The sequence below is a fragment of the Euprymna scolopes genome, chromosome 14 (genome assembly GCF_053919585.1).
Source record: "Euprymna scolopes isolate OS-2025 chromosome 14, ASM5391958v1, whole genome shotgun sequence".
Taxonomy (NCBI): Eukaryota; Metazoa; Mollusca; class Cephalopoda; order Sepiida; family Sepiolidae; genus Euprymna; species Euprymna scolopes.
The window spans coordinates 155,596,889-155,609,940 of record NC_136495.1 but is presented as its reverse complement, the minus strand read 5'-3'; the positions used below and the strand labels follow the sequence as shown (position 1 = coordinate 155,609,940).

General features: G+C 27.7%; 1 protein-coding gene across 1 annotated transcript in view; it reads right to left on the bottom strand.

Annotated features, from left to right (window-relative positions):
- The window catches only part of LOC145293297 (acyl-CoA synthetase short-chain family member 3, mitochondrial-like), a 127,219-nt gene extending 117,381 nt beyond the window's left edge, over positions 1 to 9,838 (bottom strand). Inside the window, exon 1 of the mRNA XM_080139927.1 lies at positions 9,389 to 9,838. Coding sequence (XP_079996053.1) covers positions 9,389 to 9,762 — 374 coding nt within the window. The 5' untranslated portion in view covers positions 9,763 to 9,838. The remainder of the gene's footprint in view (positions 1 to 9,388) is intronic.
- Positions 9,839 to 13,052: the final 3,214 nt, after the last annotated feature.

The window sequence follows — 13,052 nt, the reverse complement described above, 5'->3', positions numbered from 1 at the left end:
TATTAAATTTAAAAGACACCATAAATAAACCTAGCATTAAAAGTAAGGCAGATGTATCTGAAAAAAATTGAATTAAAGGGTCTGGATTTAAAATTTATAAGAAAATTAATATGGGTTAGAGATAGAAAAGAAATAGATTAAAATATAGATTTGAATTTAAATTATAAGTTTGATTTAAGTACCACATTTCAAATATATATATGAATATATATGAAAAAATAGACACACATATATACACATACATAGATATAAAGGTATATATATAAAAAAATTAATTAATTAAAATATATATATATATATATATATATATATATACATATATATATATATACTAGCTGTACCCGGCCACGCGTTGCTGTGGCTCAGTTTGTTAAAATGGAACACATTCCTCAAGAAAAATTGCATTTTGTTCGATTATTTACTTTTATTATTTTTTGCAATTTTTTTTTATCAATAAAAGTTGTTGTTTTTTTCCCCCCCAAAAATAAATTTTTTACCATAAATTTTTAGGTGAAAGTCTTTTTTTTTTTTTTTAGGAAAACTTGCACTTTTTATTTTAAAGAAATTTGGCAGTAAACGTTTCTTTTTGAAAACGCAATTTTTATTATAAAAGAACAGATGAATGCTTTATATGAATATTGTAAATAGTTAGGTGAAAGTAGAGAAAAGTTTGATTTTTTTTTCAAGAGACTGTACAAATTATTTTTTTCAACAGATGTTAAGAAAAACAGAAAACATACTTCCACCATTAATTATGCAAAAAAATAAATAAAGTGGAAAACTTTCTGCTATTAATGTTTACTAAAAAATAAATACAGTAAACTTCGCTGAAGTGTTAGCATATGCTGCATCTTAAAAAGTTGGTTCCTGCTGACAATTAAATAAAATAAACGTCTAAAAATTAGTAAAAATAAGTAAAATCATGAATTACGGCTCATGGAGGGGGGGGCAAGTAAGTATGAACAACACAATCATCTGTGTAAAATAATTAATATTCGAGAAATTGTAAACAATAACAAAAATACCTGATACCAAATGCAGTAAAATTCAAGTATCTTTTATACGTGCTGAAACTGTGTTTAAGTTACTTTTATTTCATTTCTTTTGTTAAAAGTTGTCTTTCCAACAATTAACTGGTTGCATGTCGTTTAACCATTGCGGACTTCACTCTTGGAAAATTGTATAAAAAATATATGACTATCACTAACTCTAAATTTGGGAGTGCAATTCGAACTTAGGGTTAGTGGTAGATAAGTCATTTGTTAGGTGTGTCAGAAATTTCGTGAAAAATATTGAATAATTCGACCCTGTTTTCCAAGCTTATAACTCCTCGAAAAATGTCATTCAAACCCTAATTTTCTTTTCAATTAAAGGAGCAACGATAGAACTGGATAATATTGACCTATATTTAAAAAAAAAATAAAATAAAAAAATAAAAAACAACGTGGTTTAAAAAAAAAAGGTTTTAAACTTCACACTTTACAGGTAAATTTCTAAAAAACACTACTTTTTTGTTTTAAATTTAAATATATTATTTATTGATCTTTTATCTTCAATTTGTGATATATAACACTTTGGTGAGTAAATTAATTATTTACTTTTTAATAGACATTTCAAAATGGGAGGCGTGAATTAATTCGGCCCCCTGTCTTTCCAAGCTTATAACTACTCGAAAAATGTAATACAAACCCTAATTTTTTTTTCAATTAAAGGAGCAAGGACCAAGGTTTCATTTAAAAAAAAAACAAAAAAAAAAAAACAAAAACAAAACAAACAACGTGTTTTTAAAAAAAAAAGGTTTTACTGGTAAATTTCTAAAAAGGCACTACTTTTTTTTGTTTTAAATTTGAATATATTATTTATTGATCTTTTATCTTCAATTTGTGATGTATAAAACTTTGGTGAGTAAATTAATTATTTACTTTTTAATAGACATTTACAAAATAGGAGGAGTGAATTAATTCGGCCCCCTGTCTTTCCAAGCTTATAACTACTCGAAAAATGTAATACAAACCCTACTTTTTTTTCAATTAAAGGAGCAAGGACCAAGGTTTCATTAAAAAAAACCAAAAAAAAAAACCAAAAACAAAACAAACAACGTGTTTAAAAAAAAAAAAGGTTTTACAGGTAAATTTCTAAAAATGCACTACTTTTTTTTTGTTTTAAATTTGAATATATTATTTATTGATCTTTTATCTTCAATTTGTGATGTATAAAACTTTGGTGAGTAAATTAATTATTTACTTTTTAATAGACATTTGAAAATGGGGGGGGGGTGAATTAAAAAAAACGTTTGTCTAAAATATTATATTCAGTTTATTGGAAAGAGCATAAAATTTCACATTGACCCTGAAAATATCGTAAAAATTGAATCAATAGAAAAATTTTGATAGATTTTTAAAGTTTAAAAATTGAAAATACTGAGCTCGTAAAATTCAATTATTTCATTACTGTTTTTTAAAAAATAAAAAAAATAATATTTCTATTACTTTTTATACCACTTTAATAGTTTATTTTGGAAGTATAATACATAAAGAAAATAAACCCACTTTTAAAAGAGAAATTACGAGTTTTTTATATTTTATTCGCCGTTTCGTGATAGGGGTGTCAAAAATTCCTACAAAAATTCTGATACACCTAGTCATTTGTTTACAACTTTGGAGAAATTAAGCCTCCTTACTCCGGACATTTGTTTATTATTTTTTTTATTCAGTGTGTAAAATCCACTTTGGACAACATATTTGGAAATGAGAAAAATAAAAAAAAACCCAAAAAACTTTGTTTTAGCATGTTAAAAGTATTTAGATTGGTAGATAATTAAATTCTACTGTGTTTCGTATAAGTTTTTTTTTTCTTTGCTGTTGTTTCTTGCTTTTTAGAATTTTGGACTGAGGGGGGTTTGCTTAGATCGTATTTTAAGTAAACTACGGAGGTTGGAACCCTCCCCCCTAAAATGTACTTGGAAAAATCGATTTTATAGCGAGATTTAAGAATGGTTAGCCGAAAAAAAAGGTGAAAAACAAAACAAATAATCAATAAATAATTGTTACCAAAGGCAATAAATGCTATTTTTTTTTACTTACATGAATGAGTTTATTTTATGTTTTAAAGTATTTGCAAGCGCTTTTCTTTATTTTTTAATCTAAAATTGCGGGTGTGTGGGTGCGAAATATTTCCAGATTTTCTAGAATTCCTCACTAGATTGCAAACGAAATCTCCAGATCTAGCGGGAAAACCGCTAAATTAGAAACACTGGTCACATGACGGCAAGCGGTGATAAATAATTGTCCATAAATAAAAAAAATGGCCTATCGGTACAAAGAAAACCACCTATTTATTATAGAAAAATTAAGTATAATGTTATAATTAAAAAGAGATATATAAAAACACGCATGGGTACAGTAAACATATTATACCAAAATGTCGAAGCAATCATTTATTTAGTAATTTAGACTATTAATTACGCTAGCATATAAAAAATGGTAAAAAAAAAACATACCTTACAGGTCAAATATTTAATGGTGAAATAGTACTTCAAACTCAAGTGTGACCGACCAACAGGTCTGGTGCGAGGTCTGGTGCAAGACTCCGAAAAATGACTTTTTTTGTTGTTTTTTGTCTGATTGCTTATTTTTTTTTTATCCGGTTGCTTATTTTTTTTGTTTGGTTGCTTATTTTTTTTTATTACCTGGTTGCTTATTTTTTTTTTTGTTGCCTGGTTGCTTATTTTTTTTTTGTTGCCTGGTTGCTTATTTTTTTTTGTTGCCTGGTTGCTTATTTTTTTTTGTTGCCTGGTTGCTTATTTTTTTTTTGTTGCCTGGTTGCTTATTTTTTTTTGTTGCCTGGTTGCTTATTTTTTTTTTGTTGCCTGGTTGCTTATTTTTTTTGTTGCCTGGCTGCTTGATTTTTTTGGTCTGGTTGCTTAAATTTTTTTTGTCTGATTGGTTAATTTTTTTTTTGCTTGATTGCTTAATTGGTTTTTTGTTGTTTGAATTTTTTTTTTGTATGGTTGCTTATTTTTTTTTTGTCTAGTTGCTTAAATTTTTTTATCTAGTTGCTAAAATTTTTTTGTCTAGTTGCTAAAATTTTTTTGTCTAGTTGCTAAAATTTTTTTATCTAGTTGCTAAAATTTTTTTGTCTAGTTGCTTAAATGTTTTTCCTGGTTGCTTAATTGTTTTCTATCTAGTTGCTAAAATTTTTTTGTCTGGTTACTTAAATTTTTTTGCCGGGTTTCTGTTTTTTTTTGGCAGACCCATAAATTTTTTTTTTGTCTGGTTGCTTTTTTTTTTTTTTGTTTGGTTGTTAAAAATTTTTTTTTCTGGTTTCTTAATTTTTTGTATCTGGTTGCTTGGTTTGGAAAAAAACCCACCAAACAAACATTTTATGAAGTCACTTTTAGAATATTTAAAAAAACAACACCCAAACAAGTTCATATGGTAATGATATGATGATAATGACATACAGGCGTAAAAGATATAAAATAGTATCGTATTGTTTAAGTGTATGTGGGAATAAAAATAAAACCATCAACTTTAATAATGATATCTATCTATCTATATATCTATCTATCTATCGTTTATTAAAGTTGATAGTTTTAGTTTTATTCCCATATATATATATATATATATATATATATATATATATATATATATATATATATATATATATATATATATATATATATATATATATATATATATATATAATATATATATATATAATATATATATAATATATATATATATATATTATATATATAATATATATATAATATATATAATATATATATAATATATATATATATATATATATATAGAGAGAGAGAGAGAGAGAGAGGGAGGGAGATTATATATATATATATATATATATATATATATATATATATATATATACATACATAGATAGAACAAAATATATGGAATAAAAGTAAAAATATTACTTCAATCAATTGAGAAATCTTAAAAGTAGCTCACGAAATATACAATTCTAAACTTTAAAAAAATACTAAATCAAAAACAAAAATTAGTTAAATACTGGTATATGAACAAATATTTGTTGTTTTTATATTCAATTTTCAAATAAATAAATAAAAAACGGGGTCAATAAATTGTTGCATTGGTTCTAAAAACAAACGCACTCTTACATAAATATAAAACCATGTGAAATCGGACGGTAAATATATAAATATTGTCCATTTTAGGTTTGACTTTCGTCGATGTCAACCGTTAGAAAACCATCAGGTACACGTTGATGCTATGTATTGCAGTGAAACTGCAGTAAAATGTTAAAATAACTACATATCCTATCATTTAGTATTAATATAGCTATGCCCGATCCAGTATCAAGTCCATATTAGTTAAAGATCTGCTGTTTTAATCCACTTCTATTGCGATTTGGAGATGTTGATTTTCTTGTTATATATATTGTAATTGTATGGGAATCGGCCCATTACTAATATATATATATATATATATATATATATATATATATATATATATATATATATATATATATATATATATATATTAGTGATGGGCCAATTCCAATGCAATTACCGATTCCGCACTAAATTCCCGATTCCGATACAATTACCAATCTCGACTATAAATCTCTATATCTTTAACTATAAAGTTGCTATTTTTTCGTTTACCGTAAAAACACACGTTAAATGTACACATATTTTCTCAAACGTAAAGATACATTGGGGAGGGGTAATCTCTAGATTTTAGCTTTACTGGTAGATTAAAACCTATAAATATTTATTATTTTATTATTACTATCAACAGTGGAAGATTTTGTTTAACAAAAAAAACAAAAAAAAAAAAGAAAAGAGAGATAATTAAAAAAATCGTTTTGGCATCGGAAAATATGTACACATTTGTTCCAATTCCGATACCCCCCAAAAGTTCTGATTTTTCCGATTCCCGATTCCGATTAATCGTCCCAACACTAATATATATATGAGAGAAAAGAAAAGAAAAGAAATTAAAACTGTAAATTAAATTTTACAATTAAGTTTATTGTTCGGCAGAATAAGAGAAAAAAAAGAAAAAAAAAAGAAATTAATATATCAATATATAAATACTAATATTTATATATTTATATTAGATTGAAGCTTGTATTGGGTAAACGTTTCATTCCCATTGCCTTGATTGTTTTCTTATATATATATATATATATATCTTTATATATATATATATAAAGATATATATATATATATAAAGATATATATATATATATATAAAGATATATATATATATAAAGATATATATATATAAAGATATATATATATATATAAAGATATATATAGATATATATATAAAGATATATATAGATATATATATAAAGATATATATAGATATATAAAGATATATATAGATATATATATATAAAGAGATATATATATATATATATATATAAAGATATATATATATATATAAAGATATATATATATAAAGATATATATATATATATAAAGATATATATATATATATATATATATAAAGATATATATAGATATATATAAAGATATATATAGATATATAAAGATATATATAGATATATATATAAAGAGATATATATATAGATATATATAAAGATATATATATATATATATAAAGATATATATATATATATATATAAAGATATATATATATATATAAAGATATATATATATATAGATATATATATAAAGATATATATATAACATATATATAATATATATATATATATATATATAACATATATATACATATAAAGATATATATATATATAAGATATATATATATAAGATATATATATATATAAGATATATATATATATATATAAAGATATATATATATATAAAGATATATATATATATATAAAGATATATATATAAAGATATATATATATATATATAAAGATATATATATATAAAGATATATATATATAAAGATATATATATAAAGATATATATATATATATATATATATGCATAAAATATTCTGTATTTACTTCAGTGCTTAGTACATGAGTAGAGCTAAGTAGTAAGTTTTGAAAGTACATATCTTTGGCAATAAAGCTACACAGAATTGATATTGCAGTAGACTGATGAATCTTACAAGGATGAAACTCGGAAAAGTTTGTGTAGCTTAATCGGCATATATATTTTCCACACACACACACACACACATATTTCACACCGAGGAAGATCGAAGGATCGGTCGAAAATCATGTGCTTTTGAAGGAAACATTCTTGTTTTTTCAAAAGACTTTGTATTCCTACACGTCAACACACAGGAAATAAATACAGAAAAGATATAAACATTCATATATTTTTCGTATTGATTTTTTATTCATACATATTTAAATATATATATATGTGTGTGTGTGTGTGTGTGCGTGTGCGTGTGTGTGTGTGTGTGTGTGTGTGTGCACTAGTTACTAGTTATGTCATTATATTTAAAATGAGGAATTTGGGAAAATTTATGAATAGATGTCTCATACCTATTGTTATAATTTCACAAAACTTTGAGGTACCTAAATTTTCATGATAGACTTCCATTTCTTTTTTACCCCTTATGCATAAAACTAAATAAATATAGTTCACATTACGACTCTACACGTCTAATAATTGTGTTCCAACGTTCATAATGATCGGTTAATTAGTTTAGTAGTGAATATATGACAGCGACATTCACCTTAAGTGGGTTGAACCGGCTTCCTCCAAAGGATGAAATGTCAAGAGAAGATTTGTCTTCCGTTTTCTTGCTTTCCAGCTGTCTATAATATGGTTGTCTTCAAGTCCAACGTGAACAAGTTTCTGATGAGCCGTTCCACTTAAGTTAACAAATTTACCGAACTTCCATTACTATCGATTACTATATTGTCCTTTTGACTACTCTACAATCTTTAACCCTTATCCTTGAGTGGCCTATCGGCCTTGATAAGTGGTGACGCCTATGTAAAAAAAAAAAAAAAAAAAGAAGCAGTCCCCAATCGCACATATATCCCGGCTAGGTGAGATAACGACGTTTGCAGTTCTTGCAAAGAAGATGTCGACGTCCTCCTACATACAGCACCTTGTATTCCCAAATTGTCATTTATCTGGTACTGACCAGACTTTTCTATATACACATATGTATGATTTCTTCTGTGGAAAGCAACTATTTATTAAGTCGCCTGACGAGAACTTCTGGTTTTAACCGACCATTTGTCCGAAACATTAGCATGTCTAGTGTCGCAACCATATAAATTTGTTTATATTAAAAAAATATGTTTGGCTCTTGTTTTCTTGAGCACTCTTAAGAACCTCGTTAAATTCATTAGTTATCACTCTTGAATACTTTTTACCTGGCATTTATATATATATATATATATATATATATATAAATATATATATATATATAAATATATATATATATATATATATATATATATATATATATATATATATATATATATACAGTTTACCATTGCTTGTATCAGGTAAACATTGCATCTCCTTTGATTTCACTATTTCACACACACACACACACACACACACACACACACACACACACACACACACACACACACACACACACACACACACACACACACACACACGCATGCATGCAAATCCGATCCCGCATTTTGCTAATTCCTACCCTCTGATGAGAAGGAGAGTATTTCTTCGAAACTCCGCGGATTAAGGACTATCAACTTTTCAGATTAAATATGTTTTTAACTCATTTCAAAGTGTTTTTAACATGTTTTATTAACTGTTTGTGTGTGTATATATATATATATATATATATATATATATATATATATATATATATATATAATGCCAGGTTAAAAGTATTCAAGAGTGATAACTACTGAATTTAACGAGGTTATTAAGAGTGCTCAATAAAACAAGAGCAAGAAATATTTTTATTAATATAAACAAATTACATGGTCGCGACACTGGACATGCTAATGTTTCCTTGCACTGATGATTACTGAAAGGATGAAGCACTAGTGTCTGTAGGTATTTAATAATTATTATAGTAACTAATAATAATAATAATAATAATAATAATAATAATAATAATAATATGAGTGAATCGTGTATATGAAAATATACAAACATACACATATACTTACATTTATATATAGATACATGTTTTCATCAATTTATGTTGGCTAAGTTATTTTTTACGAGATTAAAACGTGGTGTTTGCTATGAATAATAATAAGATTGTTCTAAATTAGATAAAAGAGAAGCTGTACCCCTCAGGAACACCCCGATCCATGTTAAATTTAGTGGAAACGAATGACGTGTCCTTTTTAGGTGACCACTTAACACTGCCAGCAAGCAGGGAGAGCGACAAAACTAAACTCCAAACAATAGACGAGTCTAAAATGAGAATACATTACTTACCACCGAGAAAAAGGTGGGTTGGAATCGTCCAGCACTTTATCCCATTTTTTATGCCAAATAAGCTCATCAGCTGCCTCGGCCCAAAAGCTGTTGGGGTCACTTATAGATCTTTCAAATGCCTCATCATATGGGGTCTTCTTCGTTGGGTCGTGATGATGACACCGAGCCGACCACTGCAAAGACTTCTGGGCGAACCCGACTCGTTGCAAGCTGGTCGGCTCTAGACTATTTTTATTCCAAAGTGCAGGGATAGATAAGTTCCTTGATGAGTGTATTAAGGCCTGCGTCGACCAGATCCAGTTTTTCCTCCGGACGGTGAACCCTTGGATACACCTTAGTCGTCCCTGCACCATGAGAGCTGTAAACGAAGCCATTCTAACTTAAGTGGCCACTTACCGACTCATCGATTGTCACCAATCGTACTGCCTCTCTCTCTCTCTCTCTCTCTCTCTCTCTCTCTCTCTCTTTCTCCCCCTCTCTATCTCTCTCTCTCTCACACACACACATACACAAAGACACACACAACATTGTTATAAAAACTGTTGCTTTTTCAATATACTGTTACATTTAAAACGAAGTCAGTCGGGCAGAATATTTGTCATGGATGTCGGGTTTTACAAAAAGTATAACTTTTCCGATGTTGACCTAAATTTACAAGGTAATATATATATATATATATATATGATGAGAAGAATGGAAATAGTATTCCAACAAATAGAGAAATAAAAAGGAACAAAACGACTAATGTGTTCATCAACGCTTCGTCTTTATTTCATCCAAAGGAAGTCTTGAAAAAAAGATGAAACGTGGATGAACATGTTCTCGGTTGTTTATTTTTCTCTTTTTATATATATATATATATATATATATATATATATATATATATATATATATATATATATATATATGTGTGTGTGTGTGTGTGTGTGTATATTACATATATATTATATATATAATATATATACATATATAGTATATATATAATTTATATATATTACATATAATATATATGTTACATATATGATATATATATATATATATATATTTTTTTTTTTTTTAATTACATTTTCACCCCAAACAAGGCACATTGCCACTTTGGTGTAGTGGACTACTATCAGGGGAAACATCTACTAGGGTACTATGTAGGGATTTGGGCAGCGAGATGTTGGTTCACATTGCACTTGAACTTATGCAAGTCAGTACAGTTGGGGAAGCAGTGACCTGGAATGGAATTCCAAAGTCTAGCAGTTCTGGGGAAGAAACTACTGGAGTAGAAAGATCTTTTACATCTAGGGATCTCTACAGTGTGGGGGTGGGATTTTGCAGCTTGTCGGGTCTCTCGAGGGTTTTACGTCGTGGGGGCACAAGTGATTGCAGTTCATCAGAGCATTCACCATTATAATACTTGTAGAACAGGCAGAGGGATGCAACGTTTCGACGATGGGACAGAGGCTGAAGCTTAGATGCCAGTTCAGGGCCTATCAGATTTGCGACTCTCTTTTGAACCTTGTCAAGGAGCGAGAGACTAGTAGCCGATGCACCAGCCCAAATATGACAGCAATACTCCATACATGGGCGAATAGTGGCCTTGTAGAGGTACAGGATACTTTCGGGTGTTAGAAGTTTTCTAGCACGGTAGAGAGAGCCCACCTTCCTCGCAGCGGCCCTGGCAATGCTCTCGATGTAATTGTTCCAGCTCATGTTTCCTGTGAACGTTAGGCCAAGGAGCTTGAGAGACATACTCTCAGATAAAGAGTCGTTGGCCATTGCTATAGGTGGTAGAGAAGGTTTCTTGTAATTATTGAATGAAATATATATATATATATTACATATACAATATATATATATTACATTTATAAATATATATATATATATATATATATAACTGTACCCGGCCACGCGTTGCTGTGGCTCAGTTTGTTAAAATGGAACACATGTGAAAGTAGAGAAAAGTTTGATTCTTTTTTTCAAGAGAATGTACAAATTATTTTTTTTTTTTAACAGATGTTAAGAAAATAAACAGAAAAATACTTCCATCATTAATTATGCAAAAAAAATAAATACAATGTTGATTTAGTGTGTCAATATGCTTATAAATTACGATAAAACTTGCTGAGTATGCACTGTTTTACGGTTGTTGTAAAAATGGAACGGAAACTTAAATTTCGCTTCATTTTAATCTTTCTTAATTTTTTAATTGTGCCCCCCAAACGAATATAATCAAAACAGTAACATTCAACAATTGTACTTTATGTATATAAAACACAAAATGGGTGTTTGTATTACTGTACACATAGATTCGAAAAAGTTGTCAAAAAACAAATATATAACAAATAAATGTTATAAAAGGCAAGATAAGTTACTTTTCTGCCAAACTGGATACATTTTTTGTGTTTTTATTCAATGTAACATATTTAGGTGACTGAAACAGGAATCTAATTGAATCTTTAATTTCCTGAATAGTATCCGATAATTCATTTTTCTTCGAGTTATATCGAATACATTAATACGGACTTTAGGGGCTTTTTTCGTAATGTTACTGTAAAAATTATTTTTTATTGTTACAAATTACGATGCTTTAAAAAAAGCAAAAATAAATTCTTGCGTTTTTTATTTACTACTGAAAACCATAACTTTAGTAAAGGTATTTTTTGTTTAAACAAAATAAAACATTTTCACCAAGAGTTAAGTAAAAATAATTAGTTCATTATATTCTGCGATCATTATTTGAAAAATACTGCAATTTTCATTAAAATTCGTTAATTTCCTGATTTTTGGTGAATTTTTAAGTAAAGGGAGGAATCAAAATGTGTATAAACTTTGAGCGTCGGCATTCATTTTTCGACCACGTATGGTTAATTTAAATTAAAGTTCAATCACATGGTTACATTATCAATAAACCCATTGAAAATTTACCGATATTGTAAACACATTCTGTTTACATTAAGCCTGTGGTGTTTTTTTAGTGATGCAATGTTGTCAACTGAGATTTAAAAAAAACCGCGAGATCAGAAGAAAGAAATGTCCAGAAAATCGCTAGCCAGTTTGGTTGAAAAGTAACTTATCTTGCCTTTGATAACATTTATTTGTTATATATTTGTTTTTTGACAACTTTTTCGAATCTATGTGTACAGTAATACAAACCCGTGTAGAGTAATACAAACCCCTTCGGGGAGATTGGAATGCCCCCCACCTAAAATGTACTTGGAAAAATCGATTTTATAGTGAGATTTAAGAATGGTTAGTCGAAAAAAAGGTGAAAAACAAAACAAATAATCAATAAATAATTGTTACCAAAGGCAATAAATGCTACTTTTTTTTACTTACATGAATGAGTTTATTTTATGTTTTAAAGTATTTTCAAGTAATCTAATGCGGGTGTCTGGGTGCCAAATACCTCCAGATTTTCTAGAATTTCCCGCTAGATTGTAAACGAAATCTCCAGATCCAGCAAGAAAACCGCTAAATTGTAACACTGGTCACGTGACAGGAAGCGTTTATAAATAATTGTCCCTAAATAAAAAAATGGCCTCACGGTAAAAAGAAATCCACCTATTTATCATAGAAAAATTAAGTATAATGTTATAATTAAAAAGGAATATATAAAAACACACATGGATATAGTAAACATATTATACCAAAACGTGGAAGCCATCCGTCCAGT